Source organism: Varroa jacobsoni, unplaced genomic scaffold (genome assembly GCF_002532875.2).
Source record: "Varroa jacobsoni isolate VJ856 unplaced genomic scaffold, vjacob_1.0 scaffold_1263, whole genome shotgun sequence".
Taxonomy (NCBI): Eukaryota; Metazoa; Arthropoda; class Arachnida; order Mesostigmata; family Varroidae; genus Varroa; species Varroa jacobsoni.
The window spans coordinates 111,911-135,119 of record NW_019214165.1 but is presented as its reverse complement, the minus strand read 5'-3'; the positions used below and the strand labels follow the sequence as shown (position 1 = coordinate 135,119).

Genomic DNA, 23,209 nt, shown 5'->3' with positions numbered 1-23,209 from the left:
GGCGTTTTTTCAGCATCTGAAGGCCTAGTATGTACACGGTACATCCTCGGAAACTGTAGAAAAGTAGCCAGGAGACGATTAGCGGATCGGAATACAAACGCGACGAAAGCGGCGTTCGACCGACGCCGTCGGGTGACATGAACTGCTGCAGCGATGGATAAAAGGCTGGATTACACCCCTCTTTTACGCCATATTATTCCCCACCATAACCAGCAACACGACAGTAATTATCATTATATTCATAGATATCCGAACAAACAGCTGAGGCTGAACCGCCAGCAGCAGCTGCAGCAGTCGCTCCGAAGCCCCAAACTTCAACAACCTTCGAATAGACTTCGAACGAAAGAAGTTAAACTTGGCATTATTATCTCTCGACGACCCGACTGCACCGGCGTCGATCCTCGACGTCGCAATGAACCATCACCAGCGGCAGTGTAAGTTTATATCTGAGTTTACCTCATTTTTAGGTACGAGCACATTTTTAGTTAACATAATATCTGCAACAATCATATAATAATTTCCTAAGTTTGCGTTCGCGCTAGGATATGCCACTGACAGACTCTTTGAACGTTAATCTACAATTGGCTCATGGCTTGGGGGCAACCAAGAATATCGGCATACCCCATCGTTCCGCCCCAATAAACGAATAAAGTGAACATAAGCAACGGATAGCCAAAAATGAAAGCGCTGTTTGCATTTTCTTTTATGGAGTGATCTTTTCGATAATCTTAAGGTCAAAAAATTCATAGTGAACATCTCTGCTGAGTGGAATTGATCGATTTTATAGGGCTTATATGTGTGTGTCTTAATGGGAAGCTACTAGTCGGCACCGTTCGTTACCCTTAATATTCGCTTTACTCGCTTAGTCCCAGTATGTAAGCACTACGGAGAAAAAACGGGCCGCAAAACTATCTTTTGCAAAATGCGGTACTTATTGTATAATGCTAAATTCTAGAAACGACTAGTTCTTAAATTCATAATCGAGATCTACTCTCCCTGTTGCGAACGTCGTAGGAAAGTTGTCACCGAAAAAAGTGTTACCGTGGTGCTAAAAAGACTGAGGGCTTTGTGCTGTTATAAACAACAACGTACTTAAGCTGTTATACGACCAGATAACATTAGCCACTCGAACATATCAATAATAACTGTGAGCAAACGACTGCAACAAATATAATCTGCTGCGGGCGGTCGTATCGATAGTTCGTGGCCTACCGGGGCAGGACAGGCGGCTGATACCCGCTGGATACCTTTTTCTGCTCAACGTCACCACCGTACAGCTAGTTTAGTAAAATGAAAGGCCTTAAGAGTCAAGATACGTGAAATGGCCTGTGTACTGGAATGAAAGAGCCAGTCATATGGTGGAAGCATATCGGAATGACGCGCCAATGCTGATGGCACTCTGATCTTCAAGCCGGATCAAACGTTTTCTTTTGCTGCATGTAATAGTCGAACCCCTCTAGCAGTCTCCGATCAGCTGTTGCTGTAGGCTATATTGCCGTTAACAAGGGGCTAGACATTGTACTGATTCGAATGCAGCAGCAGTAATCGGTGTAATTTACTCGGTCTATATTGATCAAGTGAAATTGCTAGCGGCTGAATCTGGGCACCGATGCGTTGGGCTCAAGCAGTGTCGCAACGAATGTTTGCTCATTCTACATAAACGAACAAATACCTACTTCTACCACTACTACACCTATAACAGCAGCTATACTGTACAAGTGTGACGTTTTTTAAATAAGGCGCTCGCTTAACAACAGGGCTGGCTGACTTTGATTTCATCATTTAGCCTTTCCGAGATGTGTACATCTCTACTATGTAGCGCATATTCCGCGATCGTCACGTCAGTCAGCTATTAGTGGAATCTTAGTTAATGTGTGTCTTCATAGATCTTCTCGTTTGTATCCGTCCCAGTTTGTCTGATACGCAAAACCCTGTTGTTTCTGTTACCAGTTATTATCATTATTATTTTTACTGCCAGTAGATGTTAGCTTTACTAGACAAGCATACAAACGATTTGACTTACATTGTCACGCCCTTGTTCTTCGTCTTCTTATTTGTGGACCGTTTTTGAAGTAGCTAACGGCTCATTCAACGTACGCAGTGCGCTACACTGTCTTTGATAGCCATCTTGACGAAGATTATTGTTGTTGTTATCATGACGAGACAAGGCTGCAGGCGATGGCAGAATGAGGCTAGCGCAATGAACACTTCACCGTTTTCGAACGGGCGCTATATAATGGGTGCAGACCCTTGGTTTTGCTAGTTTTACTACACATAATAATGGCGCCATATATGAGCAGCGGTGCTGCGACCGATCGCACAAAGACTAATTAATCAGAAACGCCGTAGCAGAATAACGTTTCGCATGATAATATTTGTCGTACCGAGGTCCGTCGAGCTGCTAGCCATTTGATCGTGACCTATGTGATAGGCTGCGCTATAGATCTGCTACGATCGAGCCATAATAAGCTTTGATACGAGAATAAGACGTGCGATAAATTTGTTCGAGGCTCCGCTCGGAGCTGCCACTGATCAATAGAACCTATGAAAATAACAGTGATCAGCGGTGCCTAGAGGAAAAATTAGTACAACAAATAAAGCGGCTACCACAACAACAAAGTATTGATCCTAACAACGAAAATTGTTTTTTCATGATAGAAAACTATTTTTAGTTGATCCCATTGCGTGCGTGCGAACCCAAATGGGCCGCTAACTGCGCAGTCTAGATAAGGTAAACAGTCTGTTCTGAGGGCTGAACGTATTCATTTAAAGATTGTCGTTCGCAAGAATAGATTTAGCAATGAGTCAAGCACACAAGTAGTATTTGAAGGCGGAGATCCTAATTTTAAGCCATTTTGTCCTTGACTAAAACTATATGACTTGCCTCTGTGGGGGCGCAGATTTTACTTTCAAACTCATCTATTTGAGTCAATATGCGACAGTTAGAAGAACAGATACTTAACTACAAAATGTGCAAACAATAAAACTATCATTGCACTTTTGTGGCGTGTAAATTACGGCAAAACTCATATCGCTTGTACATAACGTTAATTTGAATAAAAACTGATTTTTGAGCGCCATTTTCTGCATAGACCCGTTTCTGACGGTTACTATTTGCTTTGGTCAAAAATTCAGTTTGAGCCCTCAACTGGTCATAAGTCATTCTCCTTCCTAAAAAGTCACAAATAACTTCTAAATAATAACAGTGGACATTAATACTCCTCTCATACAAAAAAAAAAAGCTGGCGCACTTGTTTTTGAGTTGACGTTAAACCAAAGGTTTCAAAAATCCAGGAGTCCGAAAGGGCTTGAAAATGGCGCGATGGCGCCTTGCAAAGCAGTCTCAAAGGAAAATCAGCGTAAATTTTGCTATGATCAGATATAGTTTTTTGTACCTTTTCGATAACGTTTTAGCGTTTTGAATTTGAACCCGTACCCCGGATCTTCCGCCTTTCCTCACAAGAATTTGGATCGTACCTTCCAAAAGCCGTCCAATAACGTGCAGTCGAGCAACTCTGTAATTCGCTGTCCGACGTAACGGCATTGAAAAATCGTGTTGATCGTTGTTCAAGTGGTTTTCTATAGACGATCGTAAAGGACAATCGTGTTTCTAGCACAAACAATAATGGGTAGCTGCATGGTCTTAAATATTATTTCGGCTATTACCTAAAAAGAGACACGCAAAATGTAACTACAGTAAAAGTATTTCTGGTTAACCGGCAGCCATCGAAGCTGGCCATTGCTGCAAACATGATAGTACCGGCGGGATCCAGTAAAATATGGACGACTTAAACAGTTTGAAGCAATATACGATAATAGAAGGGCGTTCGTTGTGTGTTTGTTTACTGAGACACGGAGACAAGTTGGTTCATCGATTAGAGACAAACGTCATACTCAGGAGCATAGACGAAGATTTTTCTGTTGTTATAATTGTTACTGACGTTGTATTTAGTACATTTTGAAAATATCGTTATTACCAGCTGCATAAGTAAAATTTAGCCATATCTATATTATTACGGTTCATTTATTCAGAGATATCTTGCGCAAACAAGTACGAGCCGTCGATCTCTAATCAGAGATATCCGACTTTTTTTACCGTGTCCGGCCCATTATCCCAATCTACGTTCAATACTTATGTGTTTGCGCGCTAAATATAGAGAACGTAACGTAACGTAACGCTGGTCCAAAGCTTGTAACTGTCCAAATGCCAGTTACGAGGTCTCGACGTAAAAGTCTAAGCGTTTATTTATTAGCTTAAACATTCTGTAGCATTTAGGCTAAGGGTAAATGATTCGATCCTTTATACAAGGGCTCGAGTAATTTAGAAAAAAAAAAACGAAAACTTAAAGAAACTGTACAAGGAAACAAATGTAAAATAAACAGCAATTCGAGAGCTCGAAGCTCATAGCCATGCTTGCGCTTATGTTCCTGCTCGTCTTACTCGAGCTCGACCAGAGTCGTTATTTGCTTGCGTGTATCCCATAGAATCCTCGATAACATGAGAAACTTAAGAAAGGGTATCGACACGAGGAAACATTGCTACTGCAGTAAATCTAGAAAACTGTCGTGTATTTTTCAGTAAGTTCGAGTCAACTTATTGAAATTAAAAAAGAAAAAAAAAAGATTTTGCTTTAATCTGTAACATATATCAAGCTTTTCTCAAAGAAACACAAAGAGGCATTAGTAGAACAAGAAATTTGAATTTCTAGCATGAAGCAGATACTTTCGTAACAGGACCTACCTAAAATCGTATTCTGTATGTAGCTTAGAGCGACAGAGCAGCCTTCCGCTAAGACAGTCTTCAGACATAGTTGAAAAGTCTCGCTCTCAGTAAACAGCAGATTTTCCTTATTCGTTATTTTATTCAGGTTTGCCTTGTTTTTAAATGATTTATTTTAAAATACTGCTTGCTGGTTAACTTCAGTTTTTTGAAGCAATGGTACGTTTACGTATTCGTTGACTGCACGTATACAATCCAATGTCCACTGATTTTACTCTTGTATAAATTTGTACTAACAAAAGTACTATTGTTTCTCGCGTAGCAGTCATATTTACACTTCCTGCTATAATCACATTTGCATATCGCGTAAAATGATGTAAGATATTGTGGGGACCAAGGGAGGAAAGTAAATAATAGAGATACTTTACATACAGCTTGCGCTGCTGCCACGAATAATGTTCATCTTTTATTTATTTATGAAGTTCAACATGTACAAATACAAATTATTTTAGATAGATACGGTAGATCCTTGCATAAACGCTGCATAGTTACTACATTTGAAGTACCAATAACATTAGTATTCGGTGCGATACAAGCCACCTTTCCTCCTGAAGGAGCAATGACGCCATTCCATTTCGTGATCTCTGGGTCACACCCAGTCTACTTTCCACCTCTTTTACATAAAGAATAGTTAATTTCTCCCTTAAAATTTTATATAAGACGTTATTGAAATTTTTTTCAATTTTTTTCGGGGGGGGGGGGGGGGTGTCAAGATGCAACGAAAGGTCAGCCGCGAGCTCGGTAGCCCCCTGTTATACTTAGTTTATATAGTAAAAAAAAGAAAGAAAGAAAGAATCGATACTGTTTTCTAGACATTTTTGCCTTGCCTTGTTCTCATATGTGTGACTAAATATAGCAAGTAGTGTACTGGGATAGACCAGTTGGATCCAGGCTAATTCGCTTGATCAAAGGCATTTTTTCATGGGCATCATGCGGCAATACAGGTATACGCGTACCGTTGAATGCTTTTCAAAACTATTCGGCCGTTTGGCGAATAGAAATGTATTGTTTTCGTAGGCCTTATGACATTCGAATTCGTTTTCGCAAGCCGCAAACCAAACTTAGGTTTTTCGAGAGAAACAGACTTCTCACTAAAGCGCAGGTAGAAAAAGGTAAGCCAGTAATTATTCACCTTTACATATTACAAGAATAGTATTCTTGTAATATGCGACACTCAGACATACACACATATCCAGTAATATCCATCGTCTCTTGCCGTCGCCTGCGTGACATTATAGGCCTGTATTTTCTTCAACTATGCACTTTAATCTCCGCTCAAATACTTTGCCGTTCAGAAGACACCAAAATGAAAATCCATTGAAGTGGACTCTGATCAAGAGAACCACCATTTCTCTAAGCCTCAACAAGCTACCGATTACCTATAACCTATCATTAAAAAACGAACGCACAATGACTTTACGGTTAATGGAAGCCGTTTAATACGGCCGGTTAATGGAAGAACATATTGTCCTTGTACAGCCTTGGTTACTCTAGTAGGACAGTGTTCATCTCTAGTGGAAAATGCACTTGTGCTTAAATCATGGCCTTCATCGAGACACTCGATTTTCTCAAGCGTCCAATTAATTTGTCTATATTTGTTGGAAAATGCTCACAAAGTGGCAGACGACAATCCGAATCATCTTCGTTCTGTGAGGTCAGTGTTGGCAGACGCATCCATGTGTTTTGACTGTTTGATGAAGTGACAAGGTAGGTACTTACGTAGGCGAACCATGTCTAGAGCTAATCAAATTTATAACACCATTTACAGATTGTCTATACAGTACTCCCTCTTTAGCACCCCCGTGTACTTGCGACGTAGCTCATCTCCAACAAGATGATGATCGTATAGTTTTGAAAGGTTAAGGGCAATGATGACCTATTCCCTGGTTTGAGAAAGAACCGACATATAAAGATTTTCTGATCAAACAGCGCATTTCTATTTGGATGAAAGTTGGCTCACTGTCACCACCCTCACGTACGTGCGAGCGTAGGTGGTAAATAAATGGGCCTAGTATGTCCAAGCAAATATTCATTCCTTTCAGCGATAGACAGCTTATCAACGTCTCCCTAAGTCAGGATATGTGTTTCTTTCATTTCATCATAGTCTGTAGAGCAGCTCGCTGGCCGGATTCGAGAGAATTGAATCAGAATAATTATTATTACTATTATTATTATTATTATTATGAAATCTACACAACCATGCCAGTTGTTCGATGTCCGATGCAGATTTCCCCGGGAAATGTGGGGAAAATATGACAGAATCTATCAGTAGGTATAGCAGAAAAGAAATTAAATGAAGGTATGGTTGGTACAAAAAGCATTCAAAAAATAAGATTTATATTAACTCAGTTTAGTGAAACTTGCTGGCCTTTGTCAGGTAGATCGAATTTACCAATAGAGGTTTAGCCCTGGCAGCCATCCAGTAAAACAGGACGATATATGAAGTGTGAGTCGGAGAGCAATCGAGCCTTAGTAAAGCGTATGAGTAGCCAATTTTTCAGCAATAAAAAGCTTTTCGAAACTTCCATTTATTTGCCTATATAAAATATTTAATGAAAAATGCGTTGACCGAACAAACACGGGGGCGAAAAGCCTATTACTAAACAGAAAGCAATACGAATCGTAACATATATTAGGGATCGTTTTGCGACAGCGGAAAATTTCAATTGTGAGGCAATAATAAGACTCTCACAGCCTATTCAACTAAAAGATTAGTCTTCGATTATAATAAACGACCCTTTCGCTCCAATGCATACGAACATATATATATATGTGCTGTGCAGTCTAATATGCTTTGAATATATTTTTCGCGATTTTAGTCGTAGATAACGCCCCGAAAATCGCTTTTTAAGAGTCGCATTAGTTCGCTTCCTTCTTTTAACAGATCAGTCAGTTTCAGCTCTGGGGTTCGAGGAAAAGGGGTCCACGTCGCAGCAACGCATGTGCACTAGAAGTAAGTTGAGTGCTGTGTTGAACGTCCGCTTCTTTTTCTTCTAGCAAAAATAGGTCTGCATAGGCGAGGGCAGAAAGAAACCTGGATTGTGACATTTGTTTTTCTCAAAATGGTGGAATTCATTTGGTAGGAAAGCACTCGTTAACGAGGAGCCAGACATTCTTAGTTCTACAAATCGCTACAAATACAAACGAAGTCTGTCGTTATCACCGACCGCGCTCTTCGTTTTGGATACGTGATGAGCTTTGACGAAGCCTATACTAGATAATGTTTTTCATCCGCATCCGAGCAGTCTTCCCGATTTCCTTCTAAGGCAAACATATTGGTGCTCCTACCTTATTCTAGGCTGCTGTGCTAGCTAACTGGCGTGCTTCACTCTACTGGGTTTCGCTTGACCGCGTAGGCGGTAGGCAACAAGTGTTATGAGAACGACAGCGACCTCTAAGGCGAATATTTCAATAGCAACAGCAGTCTCGGAAGACGGTTAGACGAATAGACAGACATCTGACCGATCGTCTGCCCTTGCTCTCACGTAAACACCGATAACGGGTATGCGTCATACATACCGCTGCATAAAGCTTACACAGCTTCACTTTGATACTTACCCCAGATGTAGGTAGATGTATACATTGTGCGCAGATGCACAAAGCAATTATCTATGCCGCATAAGTACTTTCATGCATTACTGCACTATCATGACTTATCGACTTTCTATCGTGATCGTGTCCTTCGTGTATACAGACATTACAGGTATAATATATGTAGTCACCATCTGATAACTAACAACAAGGCCAGCTAAGAGTTTCACACATTCTGACGTTGATCGAAAACAGCCCCTCGTCCAAACTATGTCACCCGGTTTTTTATGCGAAGGCTTCCTCCTTCTGCTTTCCAACGATAGCATACGTAGTGACATTAGAGGAGGATTTTTAAAAGTGCGGTGGAAGAGGAGGCACTTATTGAGGCCAGTATTTGGTCCACCCACCCCCCGGCTTCTGTGATGATTGCTGCAAATCGGTATGGCATCTCTATCACGCATGGGTCCCAGACTCATATTTGGAGCACTGTATGTTTGAGCTGTGAGACGTTCATGGTTTCCTGTCTGATCCTGGTTCATCCTTTGGCGTAATGCGTTTTCGATCAGACGCATTTTCAGATCGTGCCAAAATCGCAACGCCATTAATGATGAACACCCCAGAGACGCACTTTGCCGTATGACATCCATAGCAACTTGTTACGCATGAACGGGATGACAACATTCTTATTCACATCACTGTACAATAATTTTATCATTTTTCTATAATCTTACAGCCGAAATGTATAGCTATCCCGCCGTAGATAGAAACTGTAACCTACAGCATTGTCTTGCTCAGATGTTTAACCTGTTCGATGACACACAATTTATGGAACCTTCCGCCAGAAATCCTGTAAACGCGTTGAGCGTTACTGTTAAAATGCGATTCGTCTGAAAAACAGACCCCTTTCCGGTCCTTCACTGACCGGCTTTGGAACCGTTTAGTCTATTTAACTGTGAATACTTTTCATGTACAGCTTAGCAAAGTATTTTTGGCTTACGACACCTGAAATTACTCTTTCCGCTTCAACGTGGGAGGGTCTGTGTAGACACAGGTACACCGAGCTTTGTCATCCTCTGACGCGGCTGGGAAATTGGTCCTTTTGATAACACCGTCAGAGGAATCCTGTTTCCTCACTATGTTGTGATCTGTTTCCATTCTTGTTTCCTACTTATTTTTTTTTTATTTTTTTTCTTTTTTATAAGAGAAGCACCTTATTCTACATCTTCAGGACTATAGCTGTCAACTGCTTATTGCAATATCCCTACCCACCCAGCAATGTTTTCAACAATCGTTTTTCTAATGTGGGTCTGACTGTCCGCTTAAAGTCCACTGCTGTTATGCGAGCTATTCTCGTAATCCTATTACGAGTTTATCTATCTATGCACACGTCTCAGTAATCCCTTCAGAATAGTTTTGTGTGGCTGTTTGTGCGTACAATATAAAATATACAAAATTGCAATGAATTCATATTTGGATTTTGTCATAAATCTACCGTAGCACTAAAATTTTGATATTTGAAAACTAACATTCGATGTACCAGTTTTTCGTGTGTGTTTTTTTTTTCTTTCTTAGAGCGATCAAGAATGGGCAGTTGCATCGTCAATAATACGTGTATGTTTCGGTTGTGTATCGAACGGAACCTTGTTGCGATGCCGAATTCTGGAGGTGCTGGTAGATCGCTTTAGGCGAATGTAAAAACAATGCTCTTATCCCCCTTTTCATTGAGCCCCAAAGCGGTAGCAAATAGCACCAACAAGCCTTTGCAAAAAGACTTCGTCTCGCCAATGCCGGCCGATTAAGCCATATTTGATTTTCGTCATAGCACTGCTCTGGGTTTAAGTATCAGCTTAGCACAAATATTTTCTGCATGAGATTGTACTGTTAGCTGACGGAGCGAGAACAAACGGTTAGACAGATATCAAACATTTTATGTTGACCAATTTGCTATATTTAGGTATCAACAACATATATTCAACACTAACTAATAGATTTTTCCCATCATCTTTTTGGCAATAGTGTGCGGCTTCTGTTGCATAAATGTGTTAATGTTTTGGCAGATTAAGATAAACTTTGGGGGAGTAAACACCATTAAGTTGACATAATGTACTCTCGCGAAATCCTTGTGTCACCAGCAATCGATCCTACCCGGGTTCGGTGTTCAATTCCGGATCGCAAGCTGACTTGTAAGAGCACCTAGTCTGGCTTTTTTTTTTTCGAATATAATATGGATTTCCAGTTCGATATAGAAAATGAATCTATATGTGTCTTTAATCTGCGTGTGTATCAAAGGTGGTTTTTGTAAAGCAATTGATGGGCCTATTTGCTTGTAACACTCCGGCCAACAAATACAAGCTACTTACGGCTTGCAGGCCGGCTGAGAATCTACGACTCGGTGCGGTGATTTGTGAGAAATTGATGCTTGATATCACTCTTAACGTAGACGATCATCGTCGTCTAATGAAGTTTCAAGGCGTAGCGCTTCGCCGTTTCCCCGATGCTTACTGTGAAAGCTTAACATAAGCAATTCATTGGTTAACGCGAGCTCGTCCTCTCGTACACGGCGCGATGTAATCTCCAAAGCCAGAACGGCACAATACATTTTACATACAAAGTAATATCTATGTCGTTTGCGTGCGAGCCGATTCCGTGAGTTGGCTTATCAACCATTTACTCATCAGAAAGGCAAAGACCGACTTGTTTTAGTCAGGTCCTAATTCCTAGCAGTATCAGCAAATTCCAGACATAAAACCCTCTCGACATAGTTCGACAGGCTTCTAATAAACATTAATGCGGTATAGATGATATATTTGCATCGGGTAGGCATCATTACGCTAAAGCTGATTCTGTAAAACAGATCTCGATCGGTTTTTATCGCCACCAACAATTGGCATGAAGGCCGCTCCGACTGAACCGGACGTTATTTCGATTTTTTGCGGTAACGTAGAAGATCTGTGTTGCATCATTAGATGTGGCTGAGTGAATTATAGTTCCTGCTTCTACTGGAATTTCGGGTTTATTGCGTTGAGGATTACATGCAAATCTGTACCCTTTGGATCGTTTCATATGCACATACTAACTTCGGATGTCTCTCATCAAGTAATCTGCCTCTGTTTCGCGCGTTTTAAAGTTTAAATATTTGCATTGTTCTACAATGTCTCGACAGTCGCCGAAGCAAAAAGCTCACTCCTGCAGTCCTTTCACATGCCTTATTCAATGAGCCGCTAACCTTCGATGTGTCAGCGTTGGCGGAGAAGGATGCACAGATTAAGTTATCAGTACTAAAGCCAAGCAAAATACAGTGTAAAATGCTGTATTAAATGAACAGTGAATTTTTTCCCAAATTAAAAAAAAAAACTCTGCTTCTTATCTTTAAAATGCACGTCTTCATCGATTATCGTTGCCACTGTGCAACCACAGTGCAACTTCCTGTCCCTCCTCAAGGGTGATAGTTGCTGGGATTTACCATGGCAAGCCGGCCATCACGTACATTACTTGAACGTATGCACACGTTGCGTATGCATACAGTCGGGTAAATACCTACTAGGAAGGCACGATCGTCTGTGCTTGGTCGTATGGCGAACAGCAACAGCAGCGTCAGTAGCAGTAAACGGATAGACGACGGACGAAAAGATGTAACTGTAAAAAAGAGCAATTCCATGTCGTGACGGCCAGCTCCACTGGCTGGCTGGCTGGCTGGCTAGCTACTCCGTTTGTCCAGCGAAAGTATCGTCATGATGGTCGTGATTAAATTACGAGCAGAGTTTTTAATTAATAAACAGAAAGCTAATCAGGACAATATTGTATGATGGGAGGGTACTGTGAAGGGTAGCAACATAGAAAAAAGAAAACGATCGTGGCGACCACATGCGTCAAAGATGAAACGCTAAACAAGGAAAAATGATGAGCTGCACTAAAAAGCAACGCAGGTGACTCGGGCAGCTTAGCGTTTCCATTGATGTCGACCGCTCGCATTGAAATTCCTTCCTCTTTCCCTTTCTCCCTCTCTCTTCTCGCCGCTTTGTTCGGTCGTTTGTGTAATCATCGCTTCGTCTCTTTTCGTCCGTTTCCGATCGGCAGCGCTGGTGACTGTGCAGGCCATCCACTTGCTTCTCGGCGGCTAGCTTCCCGCTTGGCCGCCAGCCTGCATACCGGCTACCGTCGAAGATTCTCTGTCCCTGTCGGAGGGAGCGCCTGACGCGGGGTGACGCAGTAGTTTCGTTTCCTTAAATACATCCGTTTTGCTTAAACAGAACGCGATGTTGATGCTAACCTATCTACCGCAATCGTCAAGGCGACGTGTGTCGTGTCGCGCCGCGCCGCACGGAAATAGACAGATGCTTTCCCTTCAATGTCCAATGCGTTCTGTGAATCACTACGTCCTGCTGGCGGCAATGAACCAGCAGTTAGCTAAAGCTTCTTGTTTTCGTTAGCACAAAATCAGCTATAGCACGACATGAAACAGTCGTACATGCTTGCCTGTACGGGCTACGCAAATCAGTCATTTTCTATATTTCTATATACATAAAACGAACTATAAGTTATCGTATAATGTTAAGGCTGGATACAAGCACAATGATTTGGACTGCGTGAGAAACGATGCGCCTGTAACGGTTCTAGATGCACCTACATTATAAGGCATATGTATTTTTGCAGGCGGATAGCTCGTAGTGGTACTTACTGTATCAAATCAACGTAAACAAGGAAGCAGAAAAAATCGTAATCATCGCGGCATTTTTTCGCACAAAGGTACCGCTTACGACGCCGATGACCATGTACGTGCTCGGTACACGCATGCAACCTGGTTCGCTTCATCATGTTGGGAAAAAGAAACAAAAAATACAGGTTGCCCCATTTATATTTCCCTCAAAAAACGTCACCATTTTGTGCCGTATTAAAAAATCCCAGGGGGCCTAGTATCATTTTTCTGTACTGCTACTGTATGGCTTGCTGAGGGCAAAGCAACCTCTGCTCAATCAAGTTTCTCGTTTGATGGAGAGCAGCTTTCAAACATTTTAGTTGTACAGAAGAGAAAATTGCTCACTCTGGTTCGGGTTTATGGCTAACAATAACGACATGAGAATCGAGCGAGTCCTGCACTCTTCAGGTTACGAACCGGAACAATTTTCTAAGTTCGAACTTCAGCAGCGAAAGACTTCTCGTGAGTGCTGCTAATACGAGCGGCCATTGCGTTTTTTAGCTACCCGAAGAGCTGCCATACACAAATACCAAAACAACAACCTAACCGTATCTCGAAACCGGACTGGAGAGCAGTTCTAAAAGGGCTGCAACAGATTCTAATGATTTATTATTACGACCTGTATTCCATATAGATATTCAAACGTCTGATTAAGCAGCATAATCTCACGATGTTCAGTTGAACTGGTGTTATCGTCGTTAGCCTTCTCCTAATTGTAAACCTCTACCTTATGTAAAGGAGATGATTTCTTTACAGAGCCCTTTTACTTCGCGTCACCTAAGCACTATAATTTTTTTCACCTTATGAATAGGTTAAACGAACCATTAGTATATTTTGTCAGAAAGTGGTGGCGTTGGCGGGGAAAAGCTAAGCGAAATAGTGCCATCGTTAATAAAGAGTTCAATGGAAAAACAACGTCACAATGCTGACCGTTTAAGTGGAACAGGATCCAGCGTGTTCTCAGCCGCACGACACCTTATTTTATCCAAATGCGACTTTTCCATGCCGGCTAGTCCTTAGCTGGATTGAAGACTGCCGACTCACGACATGGAAACACACAGTCAGCGATATGAATTCTTTTGCAAATCACCAACGAGAAGTTGATTATTATGGTAATATTGATAAAATGGTGTTTGTGTACTAGGTCCGAGTCATGACGGTAATGTATCAGTCCAATTTTCAATTTAATCGGTGTGAAGAAATGTTTAGGTTGTAATTGGATCAGCATGCTTGCACGATATATTAATATTAAAGTTCATACTTAAGTTCTCGGAATGTTTTTGTGGCTAAAAAGTGTAATTTGGATACACTTTTCGGTAAGGTGATTTTCCATTGTCGTTATCTAGAGCTTCAACCTTGTGTAAATTTCATGTTAGTTTTATGCTAGAAGCTTACAGGAGGCATATACAATTGCACAGATTGCCCATTGGCTGCACTTTGCGTTTACCAATCAATGGCAGTATCGATATCGCGACCCTGCCAGAGAAGTCTGTCAAAGTTATCGCTTGGAGCTGTCAGTTTTCAACGGTCCAAAGTGGCCGGGCAATTTAAGATAATGTAATATGTCACATTTAATAGAGCTATCTTTTTGTTTTACAGACATCAGTCGCGTGGAGATCTACATGTTATACGTTCATCATTAAGCAGATTGAGAGATAAATCGAATTTGATGAATAAAACTAAGACAGAATAATAAAATATTAAATAATATAATTCATTACAGATTAGCTGGAACTAAATTCGTCTTTGCGAAAGTTGTCGCTAGTAGAATGCTTCGGGTAACAGAATTCAGATAGTAAAGACGAAGCGGCTGCTATGCAAATACGCATCCTCTCCAAATTACGTCAGACGCCATCCAAAGACGTCAGTGTTCTAAAAGTGATGAATCAGAGCTTCAGTTTTTACCAAAGGTTGGCTTTGCAAGGGAATAGCCAGTTTTAAACAAGGCCTTCGGAGTATATCAGGAAATGGTTATGGTGGTTCTGTTCAATCTTCTGGGATGAAGGTCAACCTTGTCGATCCCAACCAATAAGTGGTGTCCATTTTGCTTGCGGATCGGCTTAAGGAAGTCCAATTATTGTTTCTGAAAAACGATTATATAAACGCGCTATTATAATAAGGTCAAAGATATATTAGAAAGCCTTGTAAGGGTATCGAATACCAGGATGAGAATCGTTTCAACCTCAAGAAGAAGAAGAAAGAAGAAGAAGAAGAAGTACTGGTGCCCTGGTTTGACTGTGGTCTTAGTATAGCTGCGTGAGAAATCTAGTTTGCTAAGAAAAATATATATTCGCCGTTTGCAGCCAAATTTACGTAGTGATAACAAAACGATGATTAATAGGGAATGTTCCCTATACTTGTGAAAGCATAATAGTTCAATTAAAACTATGTCAATAGTCTGCGACATAACCTTATAATGTCCTAATTTAGGCGGTACCGAAAATAATCGCAAAGGCAAATTGATTTCTTCTAGAAAATTCACGCTTCCTCCAAGCATTCTTCAATTGAGAATCTTTACATCTACATGAATCGGGATTAAGTTTCCTTTCTCATTAAAACAACGAGCTGTACTACCTGCATCCAAGGGATACAGGGTCGAAGGGAGGTGGAACTGCGATACGCATCAGTTCTGCCCTTTCTAGGCGTACTAGCTTCTGTCACTTCCACTTTGTGCGAGCATACTGCGGCGGATGTTCATTAATCTATGTAATAGAACTCTACCATCTCTCACCGGGCCTGCTGATATAGGGCGGTCAGCGACGAAAACACGGAATGATGAGTTCGTCTGACTGTTCTTGTTTGCAGATAAACATTTCACCTAACGGCTTCTTGATCCGTGTCCTCTAACTTCTGGAACATCATTTTTATCACTAGGTGTCGATTTTTAAGTCGTTATCCTCTACTGATACTCAATCAGCGCATAGCCACGGATAGAACAAAATTTAATGAAAACGTTTGCCAAATCTCAGCTGTCAGCGCTGTGGATCTTAAAAGCTTCTCGACCCGCCGAACAGCATGGGACAATCTGAGACTTTTTTTACAACCGTTATTAGGATATTTTTTCCGTTCCACTAAGTATCTTAGCGCTATTAAGCAATTCAAACTGCCGCTAGCCGCCTTAGCGTTACCGAAATTTCAAGCTTGAGTTCCACAGTTATTCGAATTTTTCAACCCATTGAATGGTTCTGAGCAGCTTAATGTTCTCCTGAAGAATAAGCTCACAATGTTATGGCAGCTTTGTGTATTATAATTATTTTTAATAACATATTGAATGCGAAATTAATTTTACCTTACACATGCCTCTACGGCCTCGATACTACCCTTTAATGTCTGTCTACCTCACAAAGCCAGTAATGGATCTCACTAGTCTAACGCTTAGGCTATGGCAGATTCAACCATTTTATGGAAATTCAAACGAAAACACGCAGCCCGGCGTCTTAACAGCAACGCCAAAACTCATTGTCACGGCTTCGTTATTCTCGGAAATCAAACAAACCGATGTCCCAACACGCTTGTTCTTCCCATAAAAGCCCATGTCATTACGGGGCTTTTCGTACCTTAAAAAGGGCAATTAGTAGGTAAACATATTCTACTATCTGCTTAATTCGAAACGCCATAGAGAAATTGCGTATGAATACAGGAATGTCCGTGAGCTGTTAGAGTGCTGAGACAGCTATGTAAAAATAAGAGGAAGTACATCTGACACATAGAAAATTGTCCTGCTTCGAAAGTTATTCAAATTTTGAAGTTATTCCGAAAACGACCACCGAGTCGCCCGCATATCGTACCATTGGATTAAGCTACAGTTAACCTACTAGAATTGAACAGAATTGCCACGGTATTAAATAGGTTTAAACGCCAGGCGCGAAAAAGTTGACGACATTGAGGATTGAGCGACTCTACCTGGCGAACGCAATCATATATTCCTTATTTGAGAGGACAAAATATTTTATTTGTTTAAATAAATGACTCGAATTTGGTTTTAGTTTTGGAGATACGAATAACCAGTGATTCTCTCGTTGTATAGAATATTATGCAATTTTTAATTAAAAACAGATTGAAATACCTCAGGCGAACGTTCTGTCGTGTATTCTGTTGGATGATTTACACTCCTTCAAAACGTTCGCTAGGAAACGAGTTTGTAGTGAACCAGGTATTAGACACAGGGATAAGATCCCGTTATAATTTAGACACGTGGATTAAATAACCTACTGTTGACTTATATATATATATATATATATATATATATATATATATATATATATCGTATATAGACATCTAGAAACATTCAAGATCATTTTCATATAGCGAATTAGCTATAGGTGTTTAAATGCTTGAATGGACCTGTTTTTTCTGTGTGTGAACTATTGCTGAAACCGCCTAAAAGTCCCTCCCGAGTTTTTTTTTTGTCATATCCGATAAAACTTCGGTTGTAATATCAACGATACGAAATTTCTTAATATATAATATGTAAGCCGCTGTGGATCAGACATGGTAGAAATGAACGCCATTTATCGTTTCTATTCCTTGGAAATGTCAATGGTACTCCTGATTTACGGAATGTGCTAAAAATATCTATCTATGAATATCAATATCTTAAAATAGTTTTCATATTTGCTTGTCCTAAAATTTTGTATAGGATTGGAAACTTTGTAAATTTTGGCTTTTGTCAAATTTTCGCTCTGTCGTGTGGTTCGTGTTTTCCATGAATGATAGAAAATGAATTCCGTATATCTCCCCAACGAGAATTTCAGCAGAAGATCCCCTAATTTTATTCGTCGGTAAACAGCGAATCGCACTAGGGTTTCAGCTAGAAATTTGTGAAATTAGGGGGGGGGGGGGGGGCATAATGTTCTTGACGGCTCCGTTCATTTAAAAAGTAAAATAAAAATATGAAATCAGAAAGAATATATTAGTCACTATTGCCTACATGAGTTGAGACCCCGGTCCTTAGGGTAATTTGTTAGTTACGAAAAAGCTTCTTCGACAAAATTCGGGAGCCGACCCTCATTCCATCAGCGCAAAAGCGTCACGTTAATATGGTGTTTATGTGATAGAATCAAAGAATATTTGAATGACTACTATAAAAGTTACCTTGTGGTACATTATTATAATAATAGTAATAATAAAAGTGGTAGTACTACTATAATAAGACAGGGTGATGGGAATGAGAAACACTTAATTGTCACGTGCCATATTTTCTGTAATACGATTGTCACCTGCGTACGCATACAATATGTCGGACGACCTATATCATTGTATGCCGTATTATAAAACAAAATACTGCAAAGCTACAGTTTGGATAAATCCGAAACCGGCCAGATATCAGAGTCAATTCACATTCTATCTGAAGCTTAGAAATCGACTTGTAGAAGCTTCACCGTTGATGTCAATAAAATATTTTAAACCAAGTTTATTCGAGAAAATCTGCTGATTCAAAAGAGCTGCGTCTGGATTTACTTAGTTGATAAAAAAGAGGCTTGCTGTAAGATCTGCGGTAAAGAAACTGAAGGTATTTTCTCCATAACTTCTCTATAGCGTGAAGTAGCGATTTCGGTATGTTATAAGAACTTCCATAATATGTAGTCATAGGTGAAGACTTCGCTTTCATTTCGATTTCACAAATGGATCCAGATTGTAATGGGTGGGAACATGGATGCCAGTTCAGAGAACGTTGTCTGCAACGCTTAGCCACGGTGAGCATCAACGAAGGTGTCGTAATCCAACCTGTTTCTTTTATCGACTGATGACGTTATCTGCCCAGTAAACGGCCGTGATCTTTGAAACACTTAGGGTGGAATAGTCGAAGTAGCCTTCTGCTTGACTAACGTCCAAAATGCGTAAAAAAGCAATTCCTTCGAAAAGGACAAAAGGGATAAAAGTGCTTCCGATCCTGTCAGTGGTCTTCATGTCCTATTGAATATATATATATATATATATAGAAAGATGAAACACCATTAATGTTGAAATGATGATAAGTACTATTTTTTAAAATGGTATTAAAACCTAGCGGTTGCCATGTGCGTCTAAAAATCCTCGGATACACTTTTCGGTCATATAAGCAATAATCGAACGGCTATCTTATCTGCAATTTCCACCCGCATGGCTAATAGGGCTCACTGACGTTTTAAATATAGTTAGCAGAAATTGTTGAAATAAGTAAATATCTCAGGTAATAATATGTATACATACACGTTACATTAACATATCATCACGGTACGTTTTTTTCTAGCGTTTCTTCTAATTATATCTATATTTCTAACGGTACCCTAGAAGACAAACTGACTAGATAGCCCGCCGAATTTAAGAATAGACGGAAATAAAACATGAAAGCACCTTGTACTATTTTACGGTGGCGCTCCTTCTTCTTTTTATGTGGCTATCGTAAAAACCGCAGCCGTAAGCTCACCGACTGAGCCCCGCTGCAGGAATTATGGGCAAACAATTAATGACGCGTCGGCGATCACCCCCAGTGCCATCGTCGTTGCTGCTTTAAGCTACTACAGAAAGCAATCGAAAACGATTCGAACCGATCGACTCAGGCTCCCATATCACAAAGCGCTCTCTTTCGCCTGAGAATTCCGCGTTCACAACCCCCAATACTTTTTTCATGTCACGTCATTAATCCGTTCCCGATATGATTTATTTAGGGGCGTTCAACGAAAACTAATGAAGCAACTAGAGTCTTCGAAATTGTGCTGCTGTGGAAAGACTCTCCTCGTATAACATGTCCTCTCTCTCTCTCTCTCTCTCTCTCTCTCTCTCTCTCTCTCTATGGTTTGTTATGTATATATAAAATACATATACTAGTAGGTGGCGACCTTGTGCAGCTTCTGACACACGTTTTACTGTAAAGCCTCTCGCTCAAGGCTCAAAAGGTTAGCATGGCCTATTCTTTATAACATGACAGCAGTATTCAGCTGAACGAAATGAATCGCGATAGGGTGTACTCTGTGCCTTTATGAAACGTATGATTAAGTCGTACAAAGAAGTCCGTATAATACAATCTTTATATTTTATTGCATTAAAATAATCCTTTGCTCGGACCTAGATTAACAGTTACCATCCTGCTTCGATTTACCATGTTCCTATCATAGGACGATGTCTAAATTGCATGCTCATATCCGCTTATTTACCCTATTTAAATTTCAAGAATAAGATATATGAATAGCTTTATTAGGCAGATCAGTTCGTTCTGATAAGTCGTCTTTATTATCTCTACAGAACCTACAGCATTTTTTGAAAAAAGAAGTAACAACAAAGACTCGATAGTAATAAGACCATATCCTATTGCACCATTGTTCTTTTGTGAGATAAGCTTGAGATGAGCGCCAAGTAGGCCCTGGTGCGCTCCAATATATAATGGCTTTCCCACTGGGTTTCCCAAATAACGAAAGGGAAATTCCTACCTACTAAAGAACGGGAGCAGGTATCTAGTTAAAAAAAAAAAAAAAAATACCTCCGGGTAGAGCGATCGTTAGGACACAATTTTGAACTTTGCAGGAACGTTGCATGCTGTGTACATCACTAGGCATGTGTGTATTACGTCTAAAAGCCAGCCATGCACATGTTTAATGCTACGGTTGATTTTTTCTCTGTTCTGTTATACAGCTTCGCTTCACTGAATCAGACCTCAGTGTGCATATATACAGCCTGTGACATAGAATTCATAGCGAGTCTTAATGGCAGTTTATCTTAAATGATAAAATTCAATCTCCTGCAATCATTTATTATAATTGATTTTCGAACTCAGTGATCTTAGTCCGCCTTCTCGTCTGCGACTTCTCTGCGACTGGGTCCCTACCCCTCACTCTCCTTGCGCCCTCTGTCTGTATCAATGTCATAAGGGTTTCGATTCGGGGGGCGTCGCCCTGATGTCTCATATATGTAGGTCTGACTCTACAGCAATGTTCAACTACAAAGAGAGACGTGGGCCTTGGTAAGCTAGCGGCGTAGGAGGACGACTAGGCAAGTTCCAGACTGAAGTCTGAATATATCACTGTATGTACATACAATGCAAGTATAGTACATGCACAAAACGCTTTAGCTATCTTGTTCCAGGAACATCGTGTACGCTAAAACATGTGATAAAAGCTGCCCACCTGCAGATAAAAGGATCCTTAATGTAACCTACAACATAACACAACCGACATATATGTGGTTAATCAATATTAACTAGTGAACTTGTGCAGATTCCTTTTAGTCAACCACCAGCAATAGCCGCTAGCCTTCAGCCGCGTTGAGCCACCACGGGGACCAAAATACAGTTTGCATTGGGGCATTTAGCGTATAGCTAGTTTTCAGACTGTCATGCACATACAGCCCACGTTACTCGGCTTATAAAGTACTCCTCAACTGATTAAAAGGCATACATACACAAACACAGACTTAGGTAGGTGAATCTAGGTTGGCATTCAGAAGGTCATCTCCCAGTATAGAACGAGTATAGGACAAGGCCCCCCTGAAATGACCTTCATGCCTGATACATGAACGAAAGAGATCCTCCAAGATATACAGCCGGCATGAGCGTGATCAAACCTATCGGTGCTACCGGACAGCAACTTCGCGTTTCAATCGACGTAGAGTGATAGTCGTAAAATCGACTTGACTAGGAAGCCCGAAACCTGTGAATCGATTTAGACTGCGAAAATTACGAATTATAAAGGATAAATTGTAGTCATAGTCGGAGATAGGTGAATGCAATGTATACGAGAAGACTTCAACAGTTTGTGAATCGACTTCGGCGTCCTTGCTAAGTAGAAGTTCAGGAATCCTCGGTATTATGCTGGCATACGAATTCTGAACGAAAAGAAACATTTAGAGAAAGGTTTAGCTATAAATATTTTCAAAGAACCAATTAATTTTGCTTACCACCATATTCAACTTTTGGGAACTTTCCTACTTTTCTCGAAGTGGTTACGAATGATATGCCATGTGGAGTTAAAGTTCCAACAGCCTAACCATCGCATCCTTTTTTTTGTTCTCTCGATTTGTACTCACCCATCTAGTGATTCTAGGCGCGCCGTGAAAAACCCATAGGGGTAGAAGAAAGTAGAATACGCATGGAGGAAGCTTCAAGATGTCCCGAGCTCTCTCCAACCTTGTTAACGATTATCGCTACGATATTATTTCAAAAATCAGCAATTTTTTCTTAAACTTTGTCAGATTGCCAAAGTCTACTTTTCCTTTCAGCAGAAGCTATCTATGTTGTAACTCTCTTTAGTGTTTGATGGATATCGACGCACCTGTTCAAGCTTCAGCTGTACAGGTGCTCGTCTAGTCAGCAGGCGAATTATCGGCTTTTTTTGCCTCGAAGTTACTAGACGATATTTGTTTGTATTTATAGATTCTTCGCTAATGCTGGTTCTTCCAAAGCGTTCGGCTAAACAGGACCGTTATTTCTTGGCTGTTTCACTTGGTCACGTGCAGTTGAAAACTAATGATCAGATAGGCTAATAGTAGTATGCATGGAAATTCGGCGTGCAAATCATTTTATCGGTATTTTTTTAACAGTTCTATTGGGAAGGGCCTATATAACATGCCGGTATCTTTCGAAATCGCACTCACTACATACTATGTACCCTAATCACGAATTTAACCAAAAAACAGTTTTGGACTTATATACAAGCTGATGTTCAATTAAATATATATAATGAGTTTACGTGGAATAATATTGTATCCTAGCAAACAACCTTAAACTTAAAACCGATGTCTACGGAGTTGCTTTTAATCGTATGCAGGCACCACCGAGCAAAAAATGAAGATCAAATACAAAAAGTAGATGATTTTCTAAACCCTGTTTATGCTGCTGCAGCCCCATTCGAGTGTAACATTATACATGTCTGCAAAGAGTTTAAGAGCTATAACTCTTGTGTAAAGCGACGAGGTAACTCTGATTTCAATTCAGTTAGGTTTCGTACACTTGAAGGGGAACTCGTGGGGGCCAATATGTGGTGATAAACATGTTATTTTATCTCATACGGACTAAGGATTCTAGTCTCTAAGTGCTCCATTCATACACAAAATATAAGGTGCTCGACTGTCTTCTAAAAATCTGTTTGAAATGCGATCATTCCCACGGCATGTAGAAAGAGCCCTAAGCTGTAATTGTATGATTAAGTTGTATGACAAAAACTGATCATGGGCCTAACAGTTACTGTAATCGAGAGTCATTTGATATACCCCTCTTTGCTTGAATAATG

General features: G+C 40.4%; 1 protein-coding gene across 1 annotated transcript in view; it reads left to right on the top strand.

Annotated features, from left to right (window-relative positions):
* Positions 1–271: 271 nt before the first annotated feature.
* Positions 272–23,209, top strand: part of LOC111268176 (uncharacterized) — a 59,926-nt gene continuing 36,988 nt past the window's right edge. The window contains exon 1 of the mRNA XM_022846980.2: positions 272–434. Coding sequence (XP_022702715.1) covers positions 413–434 — 22 coding nt within the window. The 5' untranslated portion in view covers positions 272–412. The remainder of the gene's footprint in view (positions 435–23,209) is intronic.